The following is a 14,748-nucleotide window of genomic DNA, read 5'->3' on the forward strand; positions in this document are numbered from 1 at the left end:
ATCATCAGTGCTTGGGAGCCTGCTGCGAAGCGCTTCTTTGATGTTTCCTCCGGTGTTTATAGTGGTCTGTCCCTGCCGCTTCCGGTTGTCAGTTTCAGCTGTCCGCTGTAGTGGTTGGTATATTGGGTCCAGGTCGATGTGTTTGTTGATGGAGTTTGTGGATGAATGCCATGCCTCTAGGAATTCCCTGGCTGTTCTCTGTCTGGCTTGCCCTATGATAGTAGTGTTGTCCCAGTCGAATTCATGTTGCTTGTTGTCTGCGTGTGTGGCTACTAAGGATAGCTGGTCGTGTCGTTTCGTGGCTAGTTGATGTTCATGTATGCGGATTGTTAGCTGTCTTCCTGTTTGTCCTATATAGTGTTTTGTGCAGTCCTTGTATGGTATTTTGTACACTACATTCGTCTTGCTCATGTTGGGTATCGGTTCCTTCGTTCTGGTGAGTTGTTGTCTGAGCGTGGCTGTTGGTACTGACAATCGGAAGCGGCAGGGACAGACCACTATAAACACCGGAGGAAACATCAAAGAAGCGCTTCGCAGGAGGCTCCCAAGCACTGATGATGTCGCCTAGCCAGGGGACGAAACGTTTGCAACAAAAACTTCCTGCTCGGCGAACAGAACCACAACAATGAGCACCCGAGCTACAAATCTTCGCACAAATTTCCTATATCTCCTGAGTGCTACAGAGGAAATGACAGTCAGCATTATGGGGACAGCAGCAACAGAGTCTGGGGAGAGAATATTGACAATGCAGATCCTTCCTTAAAAAACTTCCTGCTCGGCGAACAGAACCACAACAATGAGCACCCGAGCTACAAATCTTCGCACAAATTTCCTATATCTCCTGAGTGCTACAGAGGAAATGACAGTCAGCATTATGGGGACAGCAGCAACAGAGTCTGGGGAGAGAATATTGACAATGCAGATCCTTCCTTATCCTCTTCTCAACTCTTAGTTTGCACCTATCCAATTCACAGAGCACTTGTTTTCAACACCAACCTCTTTCCTCTAATCCCAAACTCCCTTTCTGGTTTTCCAATTTCAGCCATCCAAAACTGATGCATACTCAGCCACATTATCTGCAGGGGAAGAGGGGGAGCAATGCTGATGAAGACGATGCATTATTAAATTGACACAAACTCAATTACATAGTGGGCAGCATAGAATTTGGATCTAAACATAATGAACTACTGGATACAAATTGGCTGTAGATACCCTATGAAAAAGGATGTTTAGTCTGCCAGCTTATCAGAGAGTGAGGCTGAAGACAGGATCCTCTGCAGAGGACTCAGGTGAGGACCTCAATAACATGGTATACAGAAACACACTGAAGAGCATGCATACCAAGATTCTAGGTGCATTGGTTGGCCTATTTAGATCAACTCATCAAAATCAAGGATATAGAGGAATTCTGGGCTAAGTTGGCAGAGGCACATGTTTTGTTCACAGCCTATATTCCATTGTACTGCAGATCCAGAGGCACTGCAACTGTCTTACTGGACAGGTCACCTCTGCTCAGTATTCCTGTAAAATCATGAACTTACTATAATTACTCCAAAAACATTCCAGTTTGTTTTCAGGGATTTTGTTACGTCTGTTCTGAGGTTACAAATGTGGCTGCAGCCAGTGGGAGATTTCAAAGAGAACGTCCATAGACTTCTCATAGATTGTTCAAATAAGCAAGGTTCTCCTTGAGTACCTTGAGCAATTACAGACTCCTGCTGATATCTTCTCAACTCAATCATTTCTTTCATTTTCCTGCCTTAGTCTATCCATTCGCCAAGTCATGCTTTATTCCGAGGGGAATACTTCTTAACTCCTAACTGTGCCTGGGAACAATTGGTTTGTGGAAAAATCTTGGAAAAAGCAAAGGTCCTTTTGCACTGGTATACTTTTGCATTGAAATAAACATTAAGAAATAACAAAAGACATAGAATCATAGTGCCAGACAAAATAACTCAACTAGTAACTAACCTATATGATCCTTTTAAACAATGTTGTTGAGGGTAGATGTTCTTTAGTACTGTTCAAGGTTAAAACAATGAGCTCTAAAATGGAACCCTGGAGTCAAATCACATGCATGCTGAATTATATCATGAAATATCTGTTTCCCATACTTTCAGTAGATATTTATGTTTCGTGTGTTAATCCATGCACCAGTATGGAGTCCTGACCTACAAATGGATATGTGCACCGCAGTTTTCGATTTTAAACTCTCAGGGATCTCATTATGCCCAAAAAATGTGCACAACAGAATTCAATTTCTTGCTCCTAATTCTATGCTCCCAAATGTTATTTATAAGTTTATTAATTATTCTGGTGTTTTCTATGAACGTTTTGCAGATAATTCTGTGTAAAATCTAGATAGGTAATCCAAAAAACCCAAAATATTTCTAGCATGATTTCTGCAAGTCTTTTTTTCCTTAAAAATGTCTGCTGCACAGATCCACAAGTGGCAGTGACTTCTGCATGCAGATAACAATGCGTCAGCACACCAATCAGCAACGTGGGACCCCCAAGTTGCTGCACGGTTGCACAGCCAGGCCGCTTAGTGGGAACATTGTCTGCAATTTACATCCTGGAGGTACCCAAGAAATTTAAGATAAGCCTTATCCAGCCCCTCTGGTTCACTCATTATATTCAAGTCTCCATCCTAAGTAATAAGCGAATAGTAATGCTAATTCCATTACATCTCCGATTCTTACTACCTTGAAACAGCCATTTTGTTGCAGTCAATATACTCTTCCTCCTGTAAATATCAACCTAAAGAATTCACTCCACTTTTCAGCTTTGCCCACATCTTCATTAATCTTACCACAATTTCAGAAGCCAGCAGTTTTGTATTCCTCTTTTTAAAATTTATTTTCTCCTGTTATTACTATACAGTTCAAGAAGTTTTGACTTTGATTGAAAACAATATTTATTTTAGAAAATAATAACTGATCTTCATTTTCAGCATACCAACCTGTACAACCTGTTGAGCATTTGTATCATTAAGTACCAGCTCAGTGATACCAGCACAACATGCTGAAACGACAAAAGAAGTCAGTAAGGAACTAACATTTGATACAAAATTACAAACAAATTTGACATTTCAAGTATTTCAAGTAACAATGCCCCAGCAAAGAATGGTCTACATTTCTGGAACATGTTCCAGACTACTATTATTGTGAATAATTTAACACATTTAGCAGTATTTACTATGGCTTACCATTTAAGGAATATGTTTCATTTCTCAGGAAGTGTCATGGTGCACATAATGGGTGGTTTAAGTCCCAATGTTAAATCATGTATTTAAAACAAACTTTATAGAAAGTAGTAAAAATAATTAAATTATGACATTGTCAGAGTTAACAGGACAGATGCTAATCGCAGAGTCGTGGAGTTTTTACAGCATGTAACAAGGCTCTTTGGCCCATTGTATCATCAAATATCCCTCTGTTCTAAACCCATTTTTCAGCACTTAGCCCATAGCCTTGCACACTGTAGTATTTCAAGCTCTCATCTAAGTAGTTCTCAAATGTCTTGATGATTCCTGTCTCTATCACTCTTTCAGGCAGTTAGTTTCAGATGGCCACAACAATCTGGGTGAATTTTTTTATTCCTTAAATCCCCTCTTCAATTCTGCTCCTTATCTTAAAACCGCATCTGTTGATAAGTGACCCTTCTACTAAGGGGAAATGTTTGCCCCCCCACCCCCCACCATATAGCTTGTCTACACCCCACAGAAATTCATACATCTCAATCAGTTTCCCCCTCAGCCTTCCCTGCTCTAACAAAACCAGCCTGTCCAGTCTCTTTTCATAGCCGAATCACTCCAGCCTAGGCAACATCTTGTTAAATCTCTTCTGTATCCTCTCTAGTGAAATCACATCCTCCCTGCAGTGTGATGACTTGAACTGCACACACTATTCCAGGAATGGTTCAGCTGATTTTATACACAGCTCAATCATAACTTCTATCACCTATCCAGAGATTGCAATCATTGAGGTCCTGCTTTTTTATTTGCTACCTTAGTCCCCAAATTCTTGTTGGGGACCTCATCCCTTTTTCTACCAATATCATTAGTCCCAGAAGATCATTACACATAGATGCAGCAGTGCTTCTGTCTGGATGGCCCAGACATATTGTGGGTCTTCTTGATAGAAGCAAGTGGAAACTACTTGGCTTCAACTTCCAAGGGGTGGAGACAATAAGCAGGATGGACAAGGAAACCCCCAGCCACAGCTGGAGTGTCATGAGAGGAGCTGTCTGAGAGGTGCGCATATGGTTTCTTTTCTTGCTAGGTGCTTTCATGGTACTGCCCGGTCTTCTTCTGAATAAGGAGCAATATTGGATAATTTCCTGCCTGAAGCTGAACAAGTGCCTTATCTCTGATAATTGTCTGACGACCAGCACCTTTAGCTTTTCTTCTTTAGGCCAGTTGCAGAGCTGTCACAGTGAGATGCTACCAGTTTGTGCTCCCAAACTGTCTAAAGCTGTCAGAGTCTCAGTACCTTCAGTGGTGGGAATGCAGGAGGCAGCCTTGCCAACCTTTTCTCTAACATCTCGGTACTCTTGCCTTAAGAGTTTCTGAAAGTTTCTTTCCTGACACCTGTGAAGAGTTTATTGTCAGGCATCCTGCTACTCATCTGAGTCATTTCCTGAGTGAGCTGAAAATGAGTGACCTGGCTGTTAGTACTGGTGCAGATGGAGAATAGATGGTGCAGTGTCTGTTGTGAGTGAGTAGGCATTGCATAGGCAATGCAGTGTTAGTGGGAGATTGAAGATTGAGAGTGAATGAGAGAAGATGTTGAATGCAATTGTTAGGTTGGCAGAGAATGAGCCTTAGTGAGACATAGGTTCAGTAGTAGAGATTGAGTGTGAGATGGCTGAGAGAAGAGTGTGCTACTTACCCTGGTGGAGCACAGAAGGTCACTGACTTTCTTGCAGAAATACTGGCCATTCTTCAGCACCATAGAGACTGCATTGACCCAGGTGGCAATCTGAGACCAGGCTGCTAGAGTCTGATGCTGTGGCTTTCTCTGCCTGTCCACCAAAAAGAGGAGGTCCGCCTTTTGCACCACCCCATCTCCCAGCATCTCCAGGTCTCTTTTGGAGAATCACATCATCACCTTCCTCTTTGCCACCATCTTCACACTATGTCCAAGACCATGCAGAGCGGCTTCAAAAAGCCAGCTCATCCGGGTGCACAATAGCCTTTTAAATATGGTGCAGATACCAAGGATGCTGGTCTTTCACCAAATATTCAATAAGCAGTGAGTTCTTCCAGGAATGGCATGTGTTAAGATGGAAATAAAATCAGACATGAAGGATGCCATCAGGATGAGATAGGAAGTTAATGAGACAAGTTTGGTAAGATACTGAGAGAAATTTTGTAATTTTCACTTATGCAAAAAAAAATATGATTCTGTTCTTTGTGTTTGGCTCCTCACTGCTATAAATGACTAAACTATATTTTTGTGGAAAGAGGTGCAGCCTCGTGATGAAAAGAACAAAAATCTTTGTTGTAGCCAAATGGGGATAATGAAAAGAGAGGAGCTGATTCATCCTCCTTACCCGATTGGAACAGTGTCAATAGTTATAATCCTTATGCTAGATCTCCAGTTCAATGGAAAATACTATACCTTCTTGCAAAGATAATGTATTCTCTTGAATTTCTTGTATGCTCAGTTTCTCAGACAGCTGAAGTTGTTGAATTCTTCCTGAAGCATTAGCACTAGACAAACTTCCAATTGAAGAGCGATCAGATACAAAATTTCTATCTCTAAAAATACACAAAAAAGAGATTTCTATAAAGTAACAAACACATATGGACATGAGAAGAATATGAATCAATTTCAGTATAATTTGACTATTATAGTTGCTAACTCTTTGTAACACGATGGAAAGATATTAGATATCTTATTCCATACTCACAATAATAATGTCACCAATTAGAACCTTTACACTGTGTACATAATCTTTTCATTGCAGAAAGCCAAAATTATGAGTTAAGGTAACAGAATGGATTGGATCTAGTATAACTGTACTCTACTAGCAAATGACACACAAAATATTACTAAACATCTTGTACAACTTGGTTCAAATTTGATCAATTTTGTGAACCTTTGACCCATATACCAATTATGCAATGTAGAAAAGGATCTTAAATCAAAAGGTATTTTTAAAAATTATGTTGGATCATGTTATGGAGGAACAGATTCAACATAAAATAGCACAAAGGGTTCCTCCAAAGAGAAATTTGACATTATAAAATAAACCACAAGAAGCAGCAAAGTTACTTCATGCATGGTGTAAATGACTTTCCAATGCTAGGGGAAATGCTTATAATTTTAAGGCAACCGCTGATGATGACACAAAAAATCTGCAGAGGGATATAGACAGGTTAGGTGAATGGGTAAAAATTTGGCTGATGGAATCTAAAGTGGGAAAATGTGATGTCATGCACATTGGCAGGAAAGATAGAGGAGTTGAATATCACTTAAATGGAGAAAGGCTGCAGAAAGATACAGAATGGGGACTTGGGTGTCCTCACCCATGAATCACTGAAAGCTAACATCCAAGTTCAGCTGGTAATAGGGATTTATTTCAAAAGGGAATGGAATACAGAAATAGGGAGGCTTTGTTAAAATGCGCTAGTCAGACTCCAGCTTTAATACTGTGATCAGTTTTGGGTCACTTAACTAAGGAAGGATACTGGCAGTGGAGGGAGTCCATAGAAGATTCACTAGGTTGATATCAGATAGGGAGGGACAGTTTTATGAAAAGAAATTCAATTGGTTGCGGCTGTGCTTGTTGGAATTCAGAAGAATGAGAGGTGCCCTTATTGAAATAAACAAGATTCATGGGGACTTGAAGGGTTGATGTGAAAAGGTTGCTTCCCATTATGGGAGAGTCTTGGGCCAGAGGGTATAATAAAGAAATCACATATTTAAGACAAGAGACAAGGAGGAATTTCTTCTGTCGGCGAGTAGTGAATCTGTGGAATTCTTTACCACAGAGGGCTGTTGATGCTGAGGCTTAATGTATGTTAAGGCTGAGACAAACAGATTTTTAATCAGTAGGGGAATAAAGAGCTATGGGGAAAGGCAAGAAATGAAGTTCAGGATTATAAGATCGGCCATGATCTCATGGATTGGCCTGCTCTGCTCCTACATCTTATGGTCTTACCTGAAGTTACCTGTAATTGCAGAATGCTCATTCCTATATTTCCAAAGCCCTTAATTGGCTTAATGTTTACAGGTATGTTCCTAAATTATACAATCAGATTGCATTTTTCAGATAGCCAAAATGAAAGAATAAAATTAAATGGTGCTTCACTATGTTTATTATTTTCTTTATACTCACCCTTGTAGAATGTGAAGAAGTTGTTGGATGCCTCCCCACAATCGAATCTCAATGCTGGTATCCGGATCCTCACACAGCTGAACTAGAATCCATACAACACTCCATAGCAATTTGAGATGGTCAGAATGCAGCAAACTAAGCAGAATGGGAATTCCTTCATAAATCTTCACCTGTTCTCTCACTTGAGAGTCTGCACATAGTAGACGAAGCAGCTCAGCAGTCATTCTGTAAACGTCATTAACATTTAGGAAACCAATCATAAATAACCTTATGCTTCCAGTAAAGAGACAGAAATAAAGTTATCGACTTTTTATTCCTGTATAGCTGAAATCCCCAAATATTAGTGTTACTGTAATCACTGACAACCTCCACTAATCAAGAAAAATCTTTTTCACTATCAAATCATCACAAAGACAACGCAATCTATGTATACAGCACACTAGAATTTGGGGAAAGACCAGATCAAGCTGCATTTATCCGTCTTTTATCGCTCATAAAAATTTCCACTTGATGCTCAGGTTCACTTAACATTTTTCACCTCAAATAAATTTCTGGAAATACTCAACGGTTTATGACAGTATTTGTGGAGAGCGACTCAGATGCGAACATTTCAAGCCAAAGAGCTCTCTTCAGGATTGGGAATAGTTAATTTGTAACTATATTTAGCAAAGGGGTAGGTGGGACAAAGACAAAGGAAAGTTTCTGTGATGGTTGAAAGACTGGAGCGATGTCTTTACAGAATGTGGATTTTGCAAGCTGGGTCAATTCCTAGTTGCCTTTGAGAAGATGGTGATGAGCTAACTTCTTAAACCATTGCAGTCCATTTGGTGCAGACAGACCCATAAAGTTAAGGATGGATTCAAGGATTTTTACACAGCGACATTGAAGGAATGGTGATATGTTTCCAAATATGGATGGCGACTGGCTTAGAAGTGAGGGATAAAAAGAAGATTTCCCAGAAGTGCTGTTGTAGAAAGTTGCAGTATCAGAACAGATAAGATAGAAGAATCAGGAGTGTAATCCTTACAAGGTAAAGGAAGTGTGGTCAAGGTAGCAGTGGAATTCAATGGGCTTATAATGAATATTAATTGTCTTTTCCAAGTCTTTTTCGTTCTTGTAAGCTAACTTTTCTGTCATGTCATTTCAGCTTGAGAACATTTCTGCATGAGTTCCTCAGGGTAGTGTCTTAGGCCAAACCATTGTCAGCTGTTTCATTAACGATCATCCTTCCATGATAAGGTCAGATATGGGATCTTCACTGGTGATTGCACAATTTTCAGCACCATTCATTACTTCTCAGATATTGAAGCAGTCCATGTCTAAATGCAGCAAGACCTGGACAAGATCCAAGTTTGGATTAACAAATGGCAAGTAACATTTGAACCACACAAGTGCCAGGCAAAAGTCATCTCCAGGAGGTAACAGCATCCAAAAATGTCACTACATCCAACCCTGAAGGACAGCTGTAATGTGTACCACCTACAAGGTGCACAAAGCTCTTTAGATAGCACCTTCCACTCCCATGACCACTACCATCTCTAAGGAAAAGAGGAGCAGATACATGGGAATACCACTACCTGCAAATTCACTTCCATGTAAAGAGGTCCTTCAGCCCATCAGAACTATTTCGGCTGTCAAACATCTAGAAATTCTAATCCGTTTCCCAGCACTTGTCCTGTTGTCTTGTATGCTATGACATTTCAAGCTCTCATTTAAACAGTGCTTAACTGTCTTGAGGATCCTCATCCCCACCACCCTTTTAGGCAGTGAGTTCCAGATATGAACAAGCACTTAGGTGGAAATACCTTTCTCAAATCCCCTGTAAATCTCTTGCTTCTTAATTTAAAATTAATCCTCCTGGTTTTTGACCTTTCTTTTAAGGGGAAAGGTTTCTCCCTAATTATCTTGTCGATGACCCTTCTTCCCGTGCCATCTTCCATGCAAATGCTAGAATGTAGCTCTTGCCCTTTTACCTCTTATTTTCACCATCCAAAGCAATAAGACTCCTTCCATGTGAAATAGTGCACTATTTTCAATCTAGATTACTGTATTCAATAGTCTCTTCCACACTGGGGAAAGCAAATGCACATTGGGTGATTACTTTGTGGAACACCACTGTTCAGTCTCCATGCATGACTCCAATCTTCTCTTGCCACGTTATTTTAATTCCCCACCTTACTCTAACACTGATATCTCTGTTCTTGGCCAACTGCACTGTTCCATTGAATCTCAACTTAAGATGTTTTACAGCACTCCAGATTCAACAATTTCAGTCTATAATTTCTATCTATGCTTGTTTTCTTTTCTTATATTGGTTTTCTTCGTGTTGTTTTCAGCCAGTAGCATACCTGCTCTTTGTTCCTTAGCGTAGTTCTTGCACAAACGCAATACTCTTTGGTCCTAGAAAACTAACTCTTCTGTCATTCACCTCTTTTTCCCCTAACACATAACCTTTTTTTGTCCTTGCACTACCAAACGTTGTTCAATACTGTTTGATTTTGCACTACAAACCACAGGTGGGTTATGGTTTGTATAGAGTGCTGTAAGCAATCATCCTCTCTTGATATTTCTATTCAACCTGGTCAGATATGTTAATAGACATGTTTGGAGCAGGTGAGACTTGAACCCAGGTCTTCTGACTCAGAGGTAGTGACACCGTTGTGATACAAATATCCTCCTCAACCTCTTCCCTAATCTGAGTCTAATGGGCTATCTCATTAACAGGGTAGAGGAATGTTGAGACTTACTGAGAATAGGCACTTGTTTGACACAACAAGATGCTGTTTATTCTCTGATAGCAACACATACAATTAGGCATGATTACAAAAGCTCTCAGAACCAGAGATGGCACAAATCTCCATCAGGGCCTTGTGCTACATAGTTTCCTCTCCACCCAAAGACTGTACAATGTCATTACAGTGGGTGGAGCATAATGCAAATTCATTGAGTCTTAAAGTTTTTCTCCCATGTAAAGAGATCCTTTACCCTATCAGAGCTGTGTCGGCTGTCAAATATCTAGAAATTCTAATCCGTTTCCCAGCACTTGTCCTGTTGTCATTTATGCTATGACATTTCAAGCTCTCATTTAAACAGGGCTTAACCGTCTTCATCTCTACCACCCTTTTAGGCAGTGAGTTCCAGATACGAACAGGCACTTAGGTGGAAATATCTTTCTCAAATCCCCTCTAAACCTCTTGCTCTTTACTTTAAAATTATGCCCCCTGGTTTTTGACCTTTCTTTTAACGGGAAAGATTTCTCCCTAATTTTCTTGTCGATGAACCTCAGAATGTTGCTCACCTCCATCTGATTCCATCCTCAGCCTTCTCTGCTCTAAGAAAAATAATCCACACCTCTCCAGTTTCTCTTCATCTCTGCACAGCTCCAGGCCAAGCAACATGCTGATGATTCGCCACTACACCCTCTATATTGTAATCACATCCTTCCAATAGTGTGATGACCAAAAGACAATAAGATATAGGAATAGAATTAGGTCATTTTACCTATTGAGTTTTCTCTGGATTTTGATCAGGGCTGATATGTTTCTCAAGCTAATTCTCTTCTCTTCTCACTGTAACCCTTGGATCCCTTTCCCAATCAAGAAATTAGCTATTCATGTCTTAAATATACTCAATGACATGGCCTCCACAGCCATCTGCAACAATGAGTTCCGCAGATTAACAACCACCTTATGGTTGAAGAAATTCCTTCTCATCTTCATTCTAAAAGATAGTCTCTTCATTCTGATTCTGTGCCCTCAGATGCTAGTCTCTCCTACTAGTGGAAACATTTTCTCCACGTCCACTCTGTACAGGCTTCCAGTGTTCTCTAAGTTTCAATGCATCCCGCACATCCTTCTAAACTCCATCATATACAGACCCAGAGTCCTCAACAGCCCCTCATCCAACAAGCCATTTATCCCCAAGATCATTTTTGTAGACCTCCTCTGGATCCACTTCAATGCCAGCACATCCTTCCTTAGGTATGGGACCAAAAACTGCTCACAATATTCCAAATGCAGTATGACCAGAGCCTTATGCAGCCTCAGCAGTATAACTCTGCTCTTGTATTCTAGCCCTCTTGAAATGAATGCTAACATTGCATTTGCCTTCTTCACTGCCACCTGAATCTGCATGTTAACCTTTAGAGAATCCTGAGCTAGGATTCCCAAGTCCCTCTGTGCTTCAGATTTCCAACGCCTTTCTCTATTTAGAAAATAGTGTACTCGATTCTTGCTACCAAAGTGTAAAAGCTCACACTTTCCTGCATTATCTTCCATTTGCCACTTCTTTGTCCACTTTCCTAGCTTGTCCAAGTCCTTCTGCAGCCTACCCATTTCCTGAATACTACCTGTCCCTTGATCTATTTTTGTGTCATCTGCAAACTTAGCAACAATACACTCAGTTCCTTCATCCAGATCATTAACGTATAACGTGAATAGTTGTGGTCACAAAACAGATAGGAGTCCAGCCGTGGCCTAACAAATATTAAATTATATTATATTATATTATGTTATATATATAGCTTCAGTATTCAATTCTGTTGTATTCATTGCCTTGACTAAGAAAAGCAAGTATCCCATACGTCTTCTTAACAACCATATCCACCGCTCTTTAAGGATCTATGGACATGCATACCAAGGTCCCTTTGATCCTCTGAACTGTGTAAGCTCCCACAATTCAACTTGCACTGGTAGCCAGTGATAGTTTACAAAAGGATTCTGGCAGAGACTTAACATTGAGACTGGGAGCGTAGTGAATGTAAGAATCTGGAGATTTATTGCAGAAGAGCAGGGCTTTAGATGACATTCCATCATTTGGCCTCTTTTGTGTCTTTATTGTATTCTGTGAACAAAACTGAGTCAAATTACATGTTGACTCTGACCCTTTTGTTCATCAATCTGAATACATTGCCTGAGTAAAATGAGTTTATGTAGCAACAGGCTGAAGCATTCAAAACATGAACAACAAAGTCTTTCACACTTTGTCTATCCCAGTTAATATTGGGAAGTTGAAATCCTCTACTATTCAACATTAACTCTTTCAGAATCAATATCTTATACAATAAGAAATGTACCACATATTTAATTTTTCCCAATTCTTATTGTCCCCAATTACTAATTATACTTTATCTCTACACATTGCTGTCTGCCTATTTGATTTAATTTGATTTGATTTATTGTTGTCACATTTATCTAAGTACAGTGAAAGGTTTTGTTTTGCGTGCCACACAAGCAGATCATAACATACAAGGTATACGGATCATTAGGGTGATTGAACAGAGTGAGACATACAAAGTTATGGCTACACAAATACACAAAAGCAAGATCGACATTAGATTTGAAATTTGAGAAGTCCATTCATAGTCAAATAACAGCGAGACAGAAGCTGTCGTGAATCTGTTCATATGTGTGTTTAAGCTTTTGTATCTTCTGCCTGATGGAAGAGGTTGAAAAAGGTTACAACTAGAGTGGGAGGGATCATTGATGATGTTGGCTGCTTTTCCGTGGCAATGAGATGTGTAGATGGAGTTAATGGATAGGAGGTTTGCTTACAAGATGGTCTGGGCTGTGTTCACAACTTCCTGTAGTTGCTTACTGTCTTGGGCAGAGCAGTTGCCGTACCAAACCCTGATGCACCCAGACAGAAAATGCTCTATGGTGCATCTGTAAAAGTTGGTAAGAGCCCTTATGGACATGCTGAATATCCTTATCCTCCTGAGGAAGAAACTGTGTTGATGTGCCCTCTTGACCATTGCATCTATACGGGTAGTCCAGGACAGACGTTTGGTGATTGTCACTCCCAGTAACTTGACGTTCTCGACCCTCTCCACGCCAGCTTCATTGATATATGTAAGAGCATGTCCTCTTTCTTTCTTCTTGAAGTTGATGAGCAACTCTTTAGTTTTGCTGACATTGACGGAGAGATTGTTATCTTTGCACCATGATACCAATCATTCTATCTTCTTCCTGTATTTGGTCTCGTCATTCTTTGATATTCAGCCTATTATGGTGGTGTCATCAGTAAACTTATAACTGGTGTTTGGACAAAACTTGGCCACACAGTCATGAGCGTACAAGGAATACAGTAGGGGGCTGAGTATGCACCCTTGTGGGGTGCTGGTGTTGAGGATTATTGTGGAAGAGGTGCTGCTGTCTGTTTTCACTAATTGCAGTCTGTGGGTCAGGAAGCTGAGGATCAAGTTGCAAAGGGCAGAGCCAAGACCTAGGTCTCAGAGTTTGGAGATTAGTTTGGGTTGTGATCACAATGTTGAAGGTGGAGCTGTAATCGATAAATAGAAGCCTGACGTAGGTATCCTTATTATCCAGATGTTCTAGGGCTGGGTGTAGGGCTAGGGAAATGGCATCTGCCATGGACCTGTTTTGTCAATGCTCAAATTGCAAGGGATTGAGGCAAGCTGGAAGGTTAGAGTTGATGTGAGCCATAATTAGCCTCTCGAAGCACTTCATGATTATGAAGGTCAGAACCACCAGACAGTAATCATTGAGGCAGGTTGATGGTGGGCTTGTTGAAGCAGATTGGGACTTCAGATTGTAGCAAGGAGAGGTTAAAGATGTCAGTGAATACTCCTGCCAGCTGATCCACACAGGATCTAATTGCAAGGCCAGGGTCTCCATCTGGGCCAGTCGCTTTCCTTAGGTTCACTCTCAAGAAGGCTGATCTGATACCTGCAGCGGTGACTGAGGAAACAGATGCATCCAGGGCTGTCAGGGCAGGTGACACCGTTCCACTGGCATTCTGCTCAGACAAAGCCCGAAAATACTTGAGTGCATCAGGAACAGATGTGTTTTTGTCTGCTATTCTGTTCTGATTCATTTTGTTTCTTGATAAAGTTAAAAATCACACAACACTAGGTTATAGTCCAATAGGTTTATTTGGAAATACAAGCTTTCAGAGCACTGCTCCTTCATCAGGTAGCTAGTGGTGCAGGATCATAGGACACAGAATTTATAGTAAAAGATCAGCGTGCCACATTACTGATGCAGTGTATTGAACAAACTTATATTGCTGTCAAGTCTTTAATCACTTAGAATGGAGATGCAGGTTTCGAGTGATTAATATGTAAATCCCAGAACTTCTTTCAAGTCACAGTTGCAAAATAACTTAAGGTTTTATCAGTATAAAAGAAAAGATGATATCTCAGTATCTCAACTCAGACAATGTATTATTAAAGGTGTGAAGGTAGAGTCTGTCTGTATCCCTACCTTAAGTCAGACTGTAGGAATTTATAAAATGTCACATGGACTGACTGCTTTTTGTGTGCTTTTTGAACAAAATAGAATGTATCTGCAAATTCAAGTCTACAAATGCAAATTCACTCCGTAGACTTGCGTGTGTGTGTGTGTGAAGGTGGGGTAGAGAGAGAGAGAGAGAGAGAGAGAG

At 40.4% G+C, this 14,748-nt stretch overlaps 1 protein-coding gene across 1 annotated transcript in view; it reads right to left on the reverse strand.

Moving 5' to 3' along the window:
• Positions 1-14,748, reverse strand: part of nek10 (NIMA-related kinase 10) — a 196,602-nt gene that overhangs the window by 129,532 nt on the left and 52,322 nt on the right. The window contains exons 8-10 of the mRNA XM_043689493.1: positions 7,348-7,572; positions 5,625-5,764; positions 2,963-3,024 (exon numbers count right to left, since the gene is read on the reverse strand). Coding sequence (XP_043545428.1) covers positions 2,963-3,024; positions 5,625-5,764; positions 7,348-7,572 — 427 coding nt within the window. The remainder of the gene's footprint in view (positions 1-2,962; positions 3,025-5,624; positions 5,765-7,347; positions 7,573-14,748) is intronic.

The sequence above is a fragment of the Chiloscyllium plagiosum genome, chromosome 5, assembly GCF_004010195.1.
Source record: "Chiloscyllium plagiosum isolate BGI_BamShark_2017 chromosome 5, ASM401019v2, whole genome shotgun sequence".
Classification (NCBI taxonomy): domain Eukaryota; kingdom Metazoa; phylum Chordata; class Chondrichthyes; order Orectolobiformes; family Hemiscylliidae; genus Chiloscyllium; species Chiloscyllium plagiosum.